This window comes from Alosa alosa, chromosome 7, assembly GCF_017589495.1.
Source record: "Alosa alosa isolate M-15738 ecotype Scorff River chromosome 7, AALO_Geno_1.1, whole genome shotgun sequence".
Taxonomy (NCBI): domain Eukaryota; kingdom Metazoa; phylum Chordata; class Actinopteri; order Clupeiformes; family Clupeidae; genus Alosa; species Alosa alosa.
The window spans coordinates 17,121,450-17,138,994 of NC_063195.1; the positions used below are offsets into that span (position 1 = coordinate 17,121,450).

Below are 17,545 nucleotides of genomic sequence, written 5' to 3' on the forward strand. Positions count from 1 at the left end.
CTTCTCAGTTAAACTACTCGCGAAGTATAAGTTCTCCCTCATACTAAAGCCTCTTAAATGGCATATTAAATTCAACATAAATCACAACATTAATGAGTAACCATAAAGGTAAAAATAAAACACTTTAATAATATTATGTAATGTAAATTGAGCCCACTGTGTCTGTCCACGTGTTCTCATAATGATCTCCTTTTTACCAGCTCCATTCAAATAGCCTATGGCTAGTCCACAAACTCTTAACATTGTTTGCACCACATAACAAAATATTAATGATAAGCATGATTGCTATGTAAGGGATAATGTATAGAACGCCGGTCATTATGGGGAAAATAAGTCCCGACAGGGCGAACCGGACCCCAACGCGCCCTGAAGGGACTTAAAGACGTGTAGCCCAGGGGCCTCAGGTGGTATTAAGGCGCCCCTGCTCGTTGGATCATCAATTATCATCAACACAAGCCAGTTGGAACCACTCGCTCTCTTGCGCGAGAGGACCCGAAAAGTATCATCTTTATGTAACATATTGAAATAATGTTGATACTGTAAACGTTCTCTAGAGTGAAAAGCAGTTTGCAATAAAGCCACTATTTATTGCCTAAATGTTGGTCCCTCATAGTAATTCATAGGAATATAAATATGTGCAGTATTAGCAATACCTTAGCAGAATAAATATGGCTATTAAATAAGGGTTTGAAGGTGAAAAGTAAGGCATTTGTAGGTGAACAATCACCTTTGATGGTATATTCTATAGAAGTAAAATGTTTTATTGTTCACACAGTCTCAGGACCTCAGTTGGAGTTTAAATGTGTATGTTAGTTAATGGTGGTAATTGTAAACTGGTATATCCACATGGAATTACCTCATCAGACTGTTTACCTGTGTTTGCAAACAATTTATTTAAACGAAAAGGTCAAACATTAACCCTCGCAAACAGAACAAAAAGGGCAAACGTTTACCCTTGCATTTCTTCTGATTTGTCAAAAAGTAAGTACCTCAAGGCAATTTTATATAAATAGCACATTTCGTACACAGGGGTAATTTAATGTACTTTACATAAACAAGAGCAGATAGTACATAAAAGCTTAAAAGGGCAGTAGTTCGAAATAGTTAAAAGACATAAAAGACAACATACAATAATTAAAAAATTAAAAATTGTGCAGCCAGTGATGGTGATCATTGTCAAACGCTCAGAGCAACCACACTCTTATGGAGATTCTTGAAGTAATCCCAAACTGTGCACGAACACATATAGTTCCTTTCAGGGTCAGAATACCCAATCCCAGGGCCGATGGATTACACTGTGTCCAGCCACATGTCCCTGAAGGATGAGGAATCTTATAGTCATGGACAGTGGGTCAGCAAAGGACAAGTGCCATTCAGTGCTGGGTGAGTTTAACACACACACACACACACACACACACACACAGACTATTAAAATATTGTCTGTGTTACTATGGGTGCCTCTAAACACAAAACAAAGTTTTCTCACAAAAGCAAAACATCTTCACTCGCAATACTGGAAAATGCACTTAGACAGGCACAGTAGACAGTAGTTGTTATGGTTATGGCTATGGTTAATGGGATTTGGCAGATGCTTTTGTCCAAAGTGACTTACACCCAAAACAATACAATAGTTAAATGAATAATGCCAATGCAATCAATAGCCTAATGAAAATAAACTATGAAAAAAAACAAATACTATAAACGTTTATGTTTATGGCATTTTTTTTACTGTTGTTTACTGATGTTTTTTCAAGCCTCCAGACTCCCTTTGGGTAACCCCGTGTTTCACGTCACAACATTATGAATTGTAGGTGATTCCATTGAGTAAAGTGTTATACTGATTTGGGGAAAGGGCTCAGAAAGGGTGCGACCCAGTGGTACAGCCCTAAGCCCTCACAAAGTGGTACAGCCCTAAGCCCTCACAAAGTGGTACAGCCCTAAGCCCTCACAAAGTTTGCGGGAATGTGCATCAAAGTGTGTAAGTGCGTAAAGGGAGAGACTGGGATTGGAATTTAGCCAAAGTAGTAGCCAAGTAGCTAGTAGGCCTACAACGTGCCGTCGGTGTGGATTAGTGGTTGAGCAATTTCCTCCTCAGAGGATCAGCCAATCCACATAGATTACATAACTTGTGGCTGTCGGAAATGTGGCACCTGATTTGCTTGACTGTGAAAATGGAGCCAGAAGTGAGCACATGTTGGACGTCATTTTTAAAGATGCTAACTGGCTGAACCCTCCAAATCCTGACCCCCTGCTGGGCAAATCATTGGGGCAGCTTGGGTCGACAATGAAGACCATCCAGGGGCCGAGCAGGGGGCTAACTGGGTCCTGTCTTTCTCTGTCACTCTGTCGCAGTTTCCAACGGCCACAAATGATGTCATCTGTGTGGATTGGCTGATCCTCCGAGCAGGAAATTGCTCAACCACCAATCCACACCGACGACATGTTGGTACTCTACTTCTTAGAGTGTCTCATTGAAACTTGGACACTCGGACATACAACAATGAGGTTCACACGTGTATGCTGCAGCGAAGTGACATTAACACAATGATAGAGCGAGGACCTGAGGAAACATGAGGCCTTAAATACAGAAGCGCCACTAAGATAACAAGGCACAGTGAGGGGCAACGCCATGAAACACATGACACAGCGAGATGAAACACATGGCACAGTGAGGGGCAACACCATGAAACACATGACACAGCGAGATGAAACACATGGCACAGTGAGGGGCAACACCATGAAACACATGGTAGTAGAGACGAGCACATGGTCAACAAAGCAAACAAAACACAGGAAGTTAAGACGTAAAGGGCCGTTCACACCAAGAGTGATAACTATAACGATAAACAAATATCGTTCTCGTTAATATGAATGACCAGGTTTACACATAAACACATGGTATTAGAGATGAGCACATGGTCAACAAAGCAAACAAAACACAGGAAGTAAAGATGTAAGACTACTACATTCTAAATAAATCTATTATTTCCTCTTCTTGCAGGTTTAGAATTCACGTTTAGATAACTTGCCAAATCAATTTTGTTCTCTCCAGACCACAGACACATAGACCAGTGTCTCCAGTGCCCAGCTGTGTGTCCATGAAGAGTGACTGGTCTATGGATCAGCCTCCCAAACTCAGCAGTGGACCGCCCCAAACAGATATGAAGTGAGTCATCAGCTTTTTCCCCCAGATATCCTCACGTCTACTGTTATGTGCCAGCTGTAGGTGTGTGTGTGTGTGTGTGTGTGTCTGATCTGAGAGAGAGAGAGAGAGAGAGAATCAATTTTGTTCTCTCCAGACCACAGACACATAGACCAGTGTCTCCAGTGCCCAGCTGTGTATCCATGAAGAGTGACTGGTCTATGGATCAGCCTCCTAAACTCAACAGTGGACCGCCCCAAACAGATATGAAGTGAGTTATCAGCTTTTCCCCCCAGATATCCTCACGTCTACTCTGTGTGCGTGTGCGTGTGCGTGCGTGTGCGTGTGTGTGTGTGTGTGCACATCCGTGTGTGTGTGTGAGAGAGACAGAGAGAGCGAGAGAGAGAGAGAGAGAAAAAATCTACAAGTGTTAGAAAGGAACAAGACAGAGATAGACATTTCTTCTTGAAACACTATTGTGAAGATAACTTGCCAAATCAATTTTGTTCTCTCCAGACCACAGACACACAGACCAGTGTCTCCAGTGCCCAGCTGTGTATCCATGAAGAGTGACTGGTCTATGGATCAGCCTCCTAAACTCAACAGTGGACCGCCCCAAACAGATATGAAGTGAGTTATCAGCTTTTCCCCCAGATATCAATTGTGCACATCCCGTGTGTGTGTGAGAGAGACAGAGAGAGAGAGAGAGAGAGAGAAAAATCTACAAGTGTTAGAAAGGAACAAGACAGAGATAGACATTTCTTCTTGAAACACTATTGTGAAGATAACTTGCCAAATCAATTTTGTTCTCTCCAGACCCAGTGACACACAGACCAGTGTCTCCAGTGCCCAGCTGTGTATCCATGAAGAGTGACTGGTCTATGGATCAGCCTCCTAAACTCAACAGTGGACCGCCCCAAACAGATATGAAGTGAGTTATCAGCTTTTCCCCCCAGATATCCTCACGTCTACTCTCTGTGTGTGTGCGTGTGCGTGTGCGTGTGTGTGTGTGTGTGTGTGTGTGTGTGTGTGTGTGTGTGTGTGTGCATGTGTGTGTGTGTGTGTGTGTGTGTGTGTGTGTGTGTGTGTGTGTGTGTGTGTGTGTGTGTGTGTGTGTGTGTGTGTAGAGGTGCTGGGGGATCAATGGGTTTTAAGTGGATTGAGGATGGAGATGGAGTGTATTGATTTTCTCTGTAACGATTGTACCTGCTGCCTCTGAGTCTTTTCTGGAGCTTTCTTCGAGTGGTCCTTGGCTCTTGGGCTACTGTTCTGGCTATTCTTCTGACTCCCTGATCAAAATTCTTGCGAGGAGCTCCTGTGCATGGCCGGTTGATGATGGAGTGATGTTGCTTCCACTTGCAGATAATGGCCCTAATGGTGCTTACTGGAAGATTCTGAAGTTTTGAAATACATCTGTAACCAGTTCCATTGATCTTTTGCAACAATAAGATTGTGACGGTCTTGGGAGAACTCTTTGCTTTTACCCATTATGAGATGTTTATTGTATAACACCATGGTAACGAAAAACACTTTTTTATAGCGCATCAATTTTTACTACCGTAATTTCCCAACTATTAGCCGCGGCTTATACATTGATTTTGCTAAATTTCTTCAGCTATGAGGTTAATACACGGGGGCAGTTAATATGGTATTAATATGTTTTTTTTTTTTTTTTTTTTTTTTTTAACTTGCCTAAAACACTGTCCTGCGGCTTATACACAATTCTAACTAATGCACAATAAATTACTATAAACCAGCTAATATTAATTTGCACACATGGAGAGGTATAATTACTTTCTAACTTTTTTCTTAGTGTGTTAAATGCTTTTTTCCTGTCATTCCACTTTATTATACAAAACTTTATTGATGTACTTCAATGTTTGGATTTCTTTATATGTGTGGATTTCCTGGGACACTAATATCTGGTGAAAATTCTATGCATACCCTCATTGGAAATATACTTACTGAAAAAAAATGTTATGCGTTCAACACTTATTTCCCCCGCAGTATATAAATATATACATAGACATACATACACATACAAAAACATATACATACATCTCTCTCTCTCTCTCTATATATCTATATATATATCTATATATATATATATATATGTATATATATATATATTATATGTGTGTGTGTGTGTACTGTTATTGGTTCAGTGCATTTACCATATTAGTACTCTTTGTCTCCAGTGTTGGGCGGAACAATTTAACTGAGCATGCTCCAGTCAACAGGGCTGAATTAACAGGTATGTTATACGGAAGTCGGAAGTCTTCAAATATTTATTTCAGAACAATTGTTCTTAAGGGAGTGTTCCCAAGAACTGGACCCAGGGACCAGTTTTTTCATTGTTGCTATTCTGGACTAAATGACCAGTCAGCTGTGTGCAGTACTGATGTCTGTTTAATTATTGTTATGTATGTATGTGTCTGTTTGTTTGTTTGCTGCCAATCAGACACACACCACCTGTATTAAACTGTTTTTTATTATTATTATTATTATTATTCCAAACAGATAACCATGTCTTGACCAGAGTGCTGATGACCCATAAAGACAGTATGAAGAAGAAGTTTGAGAGCATATGTGAAGGCATCATAAGGTCAAGGACTCAAACACTCCTGAACAAGATCTACACAGAGCTCTACATAACAGAGGGAGAGAGTGAAGGGGTGAACAATGAACATGAGGTTTGGCAGGTAGAGTCAGCATCCAGGCCACAATCTACAGAAGACACTCCAATCAACTGCAATGATATCTTCAAGCCCTTACCTGGACAGGAGAGACACATCAGAACTGTGATGACCAAGGGGATTGCTGGCATTGGAAAAACTGTCTCTGTGCAGAAGTTCATCCTTGACTGGGCAGAGGAGAGAGCTAACCAGGATGTAGATTTCATGTTTGTGCTTCCGTTCCGTGAGCTGAATTTGGTCAAACATGATCAGTACAGTCTTCACAGGCTCCTGCTTGACTTCCACCCTGAGCTTAGGGAGCTACAGGATGATGAATACAAAGACTGCCACATTGTATTCATCTTTGATGGTCTGGATGAGAGTCGACTTGCACTGAATTTCCAAGGAAACAAGAAACTGTCTGATGTGACACAAACATCATCAGTGGATGTCCTGATGACGAGCCTCATTCATGGAATTCTGCTTCCCTCTGCTCTCATCTGGATAACCTCCCGACCAGCAGCAGCTAGTCAGATCCCTTCTCAGTTCATCAGTCAGGTGACAGAAGTACGAGGGTTCAATGACCCACAGAAGGAAGAGTACTTCAGGAAGAGGATCAGTGACCAGAATCAAGCCAACAGAATCATCTCGCACATTAAGGCATCCAGGAGTCTTCACATTATGTGCCACATGCCAGTCTTCTGTTGGATCTCAGCCACTGTCCTTCAGCAAATACTGCAACAGGATGATGGGAAGGAAGCCCCTAAAACTCTGACTGAGATGTTCATACACTTCTTGCTCATCCAGACCACCAGGAAAACCAGAAATATCAGGAGGAACATGAGACAGATAGACAGGGGCTCCTGGAATCCCACAAGGGTGTCATATTGAAACTGGCAGAGCTGGCTTTCAAGCATCTGGAGAATGGCAATCTCATGTTCTACGAGGAAGACCTTAGAGAGTGTGGTATTGATGTCAGTGAAGCTTCAATGTTCTCCGGCATGTGCACTGAGATCTTCAGGGAAGAATGTGTGTTTCACCAGAAGAATGTCTACTGCTTTGTGCATCTGAGCATCCAGGAGTTTCTTGCTGCACTTCATTTGTTTGCCTCCTACATGAGTAAGAACATGGAGGTCCTGAAACCATTTCTTAGCAAAAAGTCCAGGTCTTTGCCCAATGTACCTCTAGATGAGCTGCTGAAGAATGCAGTGAACAAAGCGTTGGAAAGCAAAAATGGACACCTTGATTTGTTTGTTCGTTTCCTTCATGGCATTTCTCTGGTGTCAAATCAGAGACTTTTACTTGGCATCTTGACCTACACACACAGCAGCCCAGAGAGTGTGGAGAAAACAATTAATAACCTGAAGTTGATGCAGAGACCAAATATCTCCCCTGAGAGGTGGATAAATCTGTTCCACTGCCTGGTGGAAATGCATGACTCTTCTGTTCAAGATGAAATCCAGGCTTTCCTGAAGGAAGAGAAAGGTGCCGTGAAGCAGCTCTCACTGGTTCACTGTTCAGCCTTGGTTCATGTGCTTCTGATGTCTGATACAGTGCTGGATGAGTTTGACCTGAACAAGTACAAAACCTCTCCAGAACGTGCCAAGAGACTGTTTCCAGCCATGAGATGTTGCAGAAAGGCTCTGTGAGTTAAGTTCTACATGAAAAAATGTCTGAATGGCTGAATTGTTGTAAGTGTAATCCTGTTGTCATAGAGGTAACTTTATAAGGAGCTTTTACAGGTTGCATGATACTATTTAAAGCAGACCTAAAGGGGTTTTTTTTTACCTTAAAGGAGTATTCCATCAATATATCAGATCTCTGTTTCTTGAGGTCACCAAGTGCTGTCGGTACGGAAAAAAAACGGAAACAATTGGTTCTACCCAGCTCAAGCTGCTACAACCAACAGCTAGAGTATACGTATACATACTCTTTTGATCCCGTGAGGGAAATTTGGTCTCTGCATTTGTCCCAATCCGTGAATTAGTGAAACACACACAGCACGCAGTGTACACACAGTGAGGTGAAGCACACACTAATCCCGGGCGCAGTGAGCTGCCTGCATCAACAACGGCTTCGAGGGGAGCAGTGAGGGGTTAGGTGCCTTGTTCAAGGGCACTTCAGCCGTGCCTACAGGTCGGGGTTCGAACCAGCAACCTTCCGGTTACCGGTCCGAAGTGCTAACCAGTAGGCCATGGCTGCCCCCGGCAGAGCTACCAGGCAGCTACAGTGCTACACTCTGGGGGCCTGTTCTTGAGCCCCCATGGTCATAGCCCCAGTGTAGCACCGTTGCTAGAATCAAATCAAAATGGAAAAGAGCTGCTAGACTGTAGAGTAGAAATAGATTTAGAATAGAATTACTTTCTTCAGACTGTGTCCCTCTGTCATGTCCTAGTGATGTTTATTGTTTGTTACAAAGACGCACGTTTATTATATTAATGAGTTAATTTATTATTGTGCTTTTCAACTGTAGGGGGACCCCCGGGAGCAAATCTTCTTTAGTGCCACTTTAAAGGTGCACACTTAGCCTTTTTCCACCGACAAAGAACCAGCTCCATTCCCGTTCGCGAACCAACATTTGAACCGGTCGGAGCATTTCGACCAAACAGGCACTTTGGTTCGGAACTTGAACCAGAAAATAGTTGTTTTTTAACCGGAGTGGGTGTGTCACTTTACCATTCAGAGGGGAGAAGGCGTTTTCCCTCCTTATCAGCTGTTATGACCAAATCGTTTCAGAAGTGTAGCAATCAAATCTTTCTTGTAAATGAACGGTTTTAAATGCAGACATCCCATAAATTCCCCCAAACTACAGTTTTTTGTCTTCCCTTCACTTTCTTGTAGACTTGCTGGCTGTAAGCTAATGGAGACGTCTTGTGAGATTGTGGCGTCAGTTCTGCAGTATGCAAACTCCTCCTTACGGGAACTGGACCTCAGTCAGAATGACCTGCAGATGTCAGGAGAAAAGCTGCTGTCTGCTTTACAGAGTCCAAACTGCAGCCTGGAGACCCTTAGGTCAGTAATATTGTAAGCAGTTCACAAAACATATAGATGCCTAGCCTGGGAAGCCAGCACAAACTTAACCCCGCCAAAATTATTTGATTTTGTTTACTTGTCACTAGACCTTTATGTCACACATAACAGTACAGGCTGTTGTACAAGATGCCTTTAAGGTCAAACATTCAAGGCTATGTAAACTTTTTATCAGGGCTATTTGGGTGATTTCAGTGATCATTACTATTTAAAAAGGGCACACACAATTATATGATAATAAATCATGGCTATCCTTAAATAACACAAACATTTTCCAAAAACTAGCCAGTATCTCACAAATTCTGCCAAGCACAAATGGACCATCATGCACATTATTTCTTTTTATTGTATGTTTTGCTTTCCTATGTCCTAAAATGTATCTTATAATTTGCTTGTTTTCTTGTAATATGATTTGTCCCAGAATTTGTCTTATAATATTTAAACAGTGTTTTTTACGAGACAAGTTTCCCTTTGGGACAATAAAGTTAACTGAACTGAACTGAACTTTAAAAAAAATATATATATATATTATTATTTGTCTTATAATATTTTAAACATGTGTATTTTTTAATTATTATTTAATGTTACCATGCCATGATCTATTATCAGTCTGTTTACCTCTCACTCTATGCAGACTGGTTGGTTGTAAGCTAACAGAGGAGTCTGGAGCTCAGCTTCTTGCTGCCGGACTAAGTAGCCCTAACTGTAAACTGCAGACTTTAAGGTTTGTGCTGAACTTTCTTATGACGTACTGTATGTGTCAGACATGGGCTCATGCTTTGCACCTCATTGTGGTTCACATCTTACTGAAACTGTGTGCTTGTCTTGGCTGGTAATATATTTTGAGAGGATTTGGAAAGAGTTTTGAAAAGTATGTCTTTCCCCAGAGTCCCATCCCATCAGACTTTTTGATTGTGACACCTATAAGGAAATAGTAGCTATTTCCAGAGACTTTCTAATGAGGAGACACAACACTCAAAAAATCCTCCATGCATGGGGTTTGTTTATAAAGCCAATATGGCAGTTGTCTACACATATCCCGCCTTTTCCGCGACAAAAAGTCGACATGTGAATACTTTGTTCCTTCTTTGTTTGTTATGTTGATTTTTGTTTTAATCCTACAATCTGGTTCTTCTCTTGTCATCTAATTTATCCAATAATTTGTCCTATAACATTTTAAACAGTGTACTATTTGTTTGTATTCATGCTACCATGCCATATTTTATTCTCTGTCTCTTGACCTCTCACTCTATGCAGACTTGCTGGTTCTAAACTCACAAAGAAATCCTGTAAAGTTGCAGCCCCTGCTTTGCAGTCCGCAATCTCTCTAAAGGAACTGGACCTGAGTCACAATGACCTGAACGAGTCTGGATTTCATTGTCTCACTGCGGGACTTAGTAGCCCCAACTGTATACTGACGAGTTTAAGGTTTGTGTGCACAAATATTGTGGCACTGTTGGCTGCCTGTATGCTGCCTGTATCTTTGGAATCAGTTACCGTATGTGTTAAAATCAGACAGAGTCAGTAGCAGCTTTCGAAAACAAGCTGTGAAATGATGTCAGCAGTGCTGCAAGGGAGACCTTCCCATCTCAGAACAATAGAAATAAGTGATACACATTCAGAATAGCAGAAAAGAAAAAAGAAAAGTTTATTACTGTAAGACTTCATCGATCAGAAAAGAGTTTATTTAAATTAACCTCTAGGGTCAACAAATCGCTTGTTGTCCTCCTGACACTAAACAGCAAGAACAGCAACAACAAGTTATTTGCATGGCTGCAGAGTGTGTGATGTAGTGTTTCTCCATGTCCCTGCTGTGTACATAATGTGAGTGATTCACTCATCTGTGCATGTGTCAATGCTCATGAGATACAGTGACCTCATGGTGCTAACGGATGGCCTTGAAAATGTCCAGTGTTCAAAGACTGACCTTCCACTCTCATTTGAAACAGGCTCGATCTGTGCCACCTCTCTAAAGCAAGCTGTGGAATGATGGCATCTGTACTGCAAAGTGCAGCTTCCCATCTGAGAGAACTGGACATGAGTGACAATGACCTGCAGGATGAAGGAGTGGAGCTGCTTTGTGTGGGACTAAGAGAACCACAATGCAAGCTGGAGACACTGAGGTCAGTAATAAGGAGTGTAATGTAATATACACTGCCTGGCCAAAAAAAGGTCACCACCAGGATTTAACTAAGCAAATAGGTAAGACAAAGCCTCCCTGTGGGGGCAGTGCTATGATCTGGGGTTGTCAGGTCTAGATTCAGCAAAATTACTGTATGTGCCCAAAGAATGAGGTCAGCTGAGTATCTAAATATACTGAATGACCAGGCTATTCCATCAATATGATCCATGATGACAATGCCAGGATTCATCGGGCTCAAATTGTGAAAGAGTGGTTCAGGGAGCATGAGAAATTATCATTTTCACACATGGATTGGCCACCACAGAGTCCAGACCTTAACCCCATTGAGAATCTTTGAGATGTGCTGGAGAAAACTGCGCAGTGGTCCAAATTTCCCATCATCAATACAAGATCTTGGCAAAAAATCAGTGCAACACTGGATGGAAATAAATGTTGTGACATTGCAGAAACTTGTGGAAATGATGCCACAGCGAATGTGTGCCGTAATCAAAGCTAAAGACAGTCCAATGAAATATTAGTGTGTGTGACGTTTTTTTTTGGCCAGGCAGTGTAGTACTGACCCGATGTGCCAGTGTACCTGTTTGAAATGTTTGTGAATATTGTTAATAATGATCTGTACATGAATGACAAATTGTTGGGGATTTTTAGTCAAACTGACTGAATTTGCAAATGGCTTGTATACTGTACCTTCAATGCAATGTCCTCCATTTATAATGAGAAAAAAACATCTCTTGTTTCAGACTCTCTGGTTGTCTCATCACACATGAGGGCTCTTTTCTCTTGTCCTCTGCCCTCAAATCAAACCCTTCCTACCTGAAACAGCTGGATCTGAGCTACAATTACCCAGGAGACTCGGGTGTCAGAGAGCTCACACACAGACTGGATGATCCCAACTGTAAGCTTGAGACTTTCAGGTGAGTGTGTATTACATCTTTCTAGTTGAGCTGTTCATCCATTTGTCCTGTGTTCGAGAGCCTTTAGTGTGGAGGCTGGATATTCTCTCATGTTTACAGATAATTCAATCACACATACTAAACTGGGCATGTTGTGGCCCTTTAAGTACTGTTTCCTCCACTCAACCATGATCTGGTAGCAGATTTAGGGCTCTCTCTTGGCGATCAGAAACGGATAGTCAGAGGCGTGAAGTTTATAGACATTAAAGGCGTGGCCAGTCCATATTCACTGATTTAATGGCGTGATTATCTGATCAAACGTTGGAGCGCTTGGTGCAAAAAGGTTGTTCTTATGTTTCTTAATCAGTCATGGGTGTGCTTTGGGGGTAACATCCTTTGAACCATCGAAAACATAGCCTGAAAAAAACAACATTTACCCCAGTAATGTTCGAATGACTGAATAAAAATCCTAAGGATATTTATCCTGCAGAGGAGTTGCTGCTTACATCTTGTGACAGTGCATCTTCAGCTCTGCTTTATATGCGCCTTTCACTATAGACCATGTTTTTCTTGGTCAGTGGCATAATGCTTTTTAGAGGGTGTAAAATAGCGATTTTTGGATTATGCGCCAGATAACACCTTATGTTCCTAATTACCACACCCCTGGGCGCAAGATTTAATAAGTAAAAAGAAATCCGCCACTGACAGGGTGTAAGATAAGAATAAGTTTTGCGGTGTTTTAAGCCCCCAACATTGTCTTCCAGGCAGCGCTGCATGGAAGGCACCTGGGTTAGGCAAGGGTTAGGATTAAGGTTCAGGTTAGGGTTACTGTAGGTGCCATGAAGTCGACAGAGGGGGCTTAAAACACCATCGAACAAGCTTTGCGTTGCGCTTTGCACCACCTTGTGCCAGGTGCAAGATAAGGGCCTCAGACAGCTAAACATGTAAAGGCAGACCTCCATGTAGTTTTGCTGGATCTAGAAAATGGCTCAGTTTCCCCACCAGCTAATCAGCTTTGTCCTTGAGTTCTTCCATATACCAACTTGGATCCAGAACCTGGTATCCAGCTACAGTAATTTGGCAGCCTCAGCATTTGCTATAAGACACAGGAAGCCTGGGGAAGACTGGGGATTACAATAGGCTGTTCAATTCCTCCCATCCTTTTCACAGCAGCTTTTGAAATCCTTATTGACGGGAGACAAACACCGCAAGATTGTTGGCGGGACACAATCTGGCAGAACTGGGTTCGATTAGAGTCTGTGTCGCTTTTGGATAAATACACACTAACACAATAAATCCCAGTCACTTTACTTTCACTTTGCTTTACATAGAATAAATTCTAGAGAAATATTGATGAGTTGATATACAGACTCTGTAGTATTATTACTGTCTCAGTTCACAGTATTGTATTTTCCTCTGTCCCTCTTAAGGTATGACCATGGAGGAGAGTGCAGGATTAAACCAGGACTGAAAAAATGTGAGTTATTTTACTTTTCCTGAAAAACGATCAACCATTAAAGGAGAATTACAGCAATTTTCCACATAGATCTCTGAGGTCACTGAGTACTATCAGTGCGGAAAAAACAACAACAAAAAAACAATAGGTTTTACAAAGATCGAGTTGCTGCAGCCAACCCCTAGAGCTGCCAGGAAGCTACAGTGCTACACTCTGGGGGCATGTTCATGAGCTCCATGTTCATGCAGAGTTGTGTGTTAGTGTTTGTTTCTTCATGTGTATGTATGTGTGTTCCTTCCCTTGTCTTGTGTGTGTGTGTGTGTGTGTGTGTGTGTGTGTGTGTGTGTGTGTGTGTGTGTGTGTGTGTGTGTGTGTGTGTGTGTGTGTGTGTGTGTGCCCTTTCATATCCCATTCTGATGAGGATGTTTGCTCCTCTCTCTTCTCTGCAGATGCCTGTGAGCTCACACTGGACCCAAACACAGCACACAGAATTATCTCTCTCTCTGAGGGGAACAGAAAGGTGATATATGTGAGGGAGGAGCAGCCGTATCCTGACCACCCAGAGAGATTTGACTACTGTTATCAGGTGCTGTGTAGAGAGGGTCAGTCTGGACGCTGCTACTGGGAGGCTGAGTGGAGTGGCGATGGGGCAGAAGTAGCAGTGGCCTATAAAAGCATCCAGAGAAAAGGGAGGGGTGATGACTGTGGGTTTGGACATAATGACACGTCCTGGAGACTGAGGTACTCTGGTAACAGTTACTCTGCCTGGCACAATAATAAGAAGACTGCCATACCTGACCCCTCCTCCCGCTCCAGCAGAGTAGGAGTGTACCTGGACTGGCCAGCAGGCACTCTGTCCTTCTACAGCGTCTCCTCTAACACACTCACCCACCTGCACACGTTCCACTCCACATTCACTGAGCCCCTCTATCCTGGGTTTAGGTTTGGATATTATGACTCCTCAGTGTCCCTGTGCCAGATCACATGACTTCCTAATCCTGCAGGAGAGGAGAGCCACACACTCCTGTTTACACGTTCCTATGTGTGTGTGTGTGTGTGGGGGTCTCTCTCTATCTGTGTTTCTTGTCTTGTTACCACTGTGTAGCATCGTCTTTCCCCTGTTGTCCTTTCTCCCTCTGTGTGTGTGTTTCTGAAATACTGACTGACTGACTGCTGAGCCCAGCAGCCTTTGCATCAAGAGTTCTGTCTGACCACAAGCCACCTGAGGCTACAGTCTCCGGGCCCCTGGGTAAGACACCTGGACCTCACGCCACTGCACAGCTTCTGCAGATGCAGGAGTAGGACATTCCCCCAAGTCTGCAACCCTGACTGAAGTCCTGAGGAGACTCCACTCTGCACAGCAGGGCCTCCACTAAGTAACTACAGATGATAATGATGATGGTGATAATGATAATGGTAGAGATGAGCCTCCAGCAACCCCCAGCACATGCTAGTACTCTCATCCAGTGTGTTGGTAAGTTGTTGAGGAACTCGCTCAAGCCCAGAGAGCAGAGAAGGGCTGACCCTCTAATGCGAACACATCTCCAGCACCAGAGCATCATGCTTAGAATCACACACACACACACACACACACCAAAAATGTCTTCAAAAAAGCAATAAAATGTGAGGAGACCATTTTGACCTTTCTCTGTGTTATTGGACTGCACATGCACCCCCGTGGAGAACCGTTTTTGACCGAATAAATGTGTGACGAGTTCATTCATTTTCCTAACCTACCTAAATGTCATATGCAGCTCAATCCTGACACCTGTTCCAGTGGAGTTCCATTTAATAAACAGCCATTCCTTCCATAACATGATGTGTGCCTTTTCTGAACCAAAAAAAGGTTAGTGGTTGTACATCAATGACGGAAACCACTTTAATTGAGAGAAATGCTTTCAGTTAAATTTAACATAGCCTACTGATGTTTTGTTTCCCCTTCTATTCAAAGAAGTATGGTGACTTATACTGCTCTCTAGTGGTAATATACAGCAGTTTCCAGAAAGTAACTTTACAAAAAAGTGGACCATGAAGAGAACAGTTGCATCTAATTAGATAGAACATGGATTAGCACAATACAGGTTTTGGGTTCAGTGCAATGTGGTAGGACACACTTTTACCTTGTTGAGGCCGTTGGGGTTCATCTTGGGTGCAATAAAAAAGGACAGAAAAGGCAACATGTGCCACTGTTGGGACAGCATACAGCTATGTTGAAAGATCAATATTTGTTTTGTTTCTATGCTAATGATGTAGTGAGTGGCTGGATGCCAAGATTCACACTGTAGATTCAGATCCTGATGCTATTTGAAGATGCTTTTGATGTGGATAATCTCCTCAATCTTGGCAGTCCACCTCAGAAATGTCTAATATTGGCAAGTGATGACAGCACTTGCCACCAGGGGCGTAGATTTGCGTGGGGACCGAAGGACGTGTCCACACCAATGTCAGATTACGACTGAAATGTCCCCACCAATATTCAGGTTGAAATGGGGGGCGCTCACATGCGCTACAAAGAGTTAAATACTCTCACTTTGCTGTGGATCATCTCGTACAGATCGTGTAATGTGCAGTAGCCTATAAGGGTAAATCGCGCTGATTTGAAATTGCCTATAATAACTACCAGTGAGCCGCAGTCTCCTGCGCTGCGGATCAGCTTCACTTCACTACAAGGCATACGAAGTGCGTCCAGATTCATCCATTCTTATCTGTTGAACTCCTCGAGTAGGCTACTCATCACACATGTGTCACATGAAAGAGCCTTTTCTCAGCTTTTAAACGGTGCTATAGCCACTATTTGCTGTGATAAACAGTTCGCGAAAAAATTAACTTCAAGAGATTTAATAATTATTCTCTGTGCCCATCTCCACATCCATTAGTCTCGGTGGAATATCGTAGGCCTACACACTCTTCACGCAACACATGACAACCCATATATCAGAATAAACAGCAGACCTTACCGAACACAAAGGGTGTAATGCATTCCCGTGCATAGTTAGCTGTTCCAGAGTAATCCGGTTTTGAAATAAATTGTAGAAAAATTCAACATGGTCTTTCGGCTTTAAGCATTTCTTAAAACTGAGCTGTGCTTACATCGTCTGGATATCAGAGAATAGGCTACAGGCAGCTATGGTTAAGAGTCAATGTAGCCTTAATGATTCTTTTCACAAAATGCTAGCATGCATGTATTTAAGTTTCTTAAAACTGAGCTGTGCTTAAATGGGTCAATGCATGATTTCATAACAGACCAAATAGAAAATAAATGTTAAATATAGCATACATATTAAAATCAGATTATGTGCTACACAGTATAGATCAAGTTGGACAGTAGCACATTTTAATCATTTTATTTATCTATAGTTGCTGGTGAAAGAGTTGAGTGGCTTTTCCTTTTTTTTTAGTGTCCCCACCAAAGCTCAGACCAAACCTACGCCCTTGTCATTTCAGGGAGGCATCACGAAGAGCCTTTAGCCTATACAATAATGTCAGTACAACAAATAAGTAAGGCCTATAGATAGAAATTGTGAAAATAAAATATGTAGATTTTGGTAGTTTGGTCTTTTCATGTAGCCTTGGCAACTAGCCATCTAGTAGGCTATAGGCCTGAATAATATGCACATGAATTGACACTTGTTAAACTCACCTCAACATGTCTTTTGCAATCATTTAACCCGCTATGAGCAATGCTAAAGTCACTGTTTACAAACAGTGCAGCGTGCAAGACTAGGTCCATCATTATGTTTTACTCTTATGAGACAAGGGTAGCCTACACTTTGAAATGGGTCTTACATTTTCCTTTTTTTGAGGCACTGACTCTACCATGACGCTCCTGTTTCTACTGAACTGATTAATTAAAGGGGTGGTTCAGGATTTTGGACATAGGACCTCATTTCCAAGTAAGCAAGTGTGATATTTATCAGTGGAGACTGTTTTCAACACGTTTCATCCAGTCCTTCTAATTGCAGAGTTTGCAGGTGCTAGGCTAGCGCAAGTCAACGGTATGTGCTAGCCTGCCACTAAAAACAGTCTTACCTACTCCAAAGGACACTCGAGGCAAATTCCAGACAATCGATGTAAATGTCTGTGTTGATAGAATAGTGTAAGAAATACAACTACCCTCGTGATCGCGTTGCAATAGTTATACTTTGTTCCCTGAAGTTGGTAGTAGTCATTTTGCATCTCAGCGGCGGACTGATATTACCAAGGCTA

The 17,545-nt window shown here is 42.3% G+C and overlaps 1 protein-coding gene across 1 annotated transcript; it reads left to right on the forward strand.

Moving 5' to 3' along the window:
- The first annotated feature begins 403 nt into the window (after window positions 1–403).
- Window positions 404–14,396, forward strand: LOC125298624 (NACHT, LRR and PYD domains-containing protein 12-like). The gene is given in 12 exon segments (XM_048249437.1): window positions 404–1,383; window positions 3,053–3,166; window positions 5,341–5,396; window positions 5,663–6,622; window positions 6,625–7,462; window positions 8,659–8,829; window positions 9,482–9,571; window positions 10,105–10,275; window positions 10,797–10,970; window positions 11,731–11,904; window positions 13,314–13,360; window positions 13,789–14,396. Coding segments are annotated over 12 exon segments (3,432 nt in total). The 5' UTR covers window positions 404–1,285; the 3' UTR covers window positions 14,328–14,396.
- The last annotated feature ends 3,149 nt before the right edge of the window (window positions 14,397–17,545 follow it).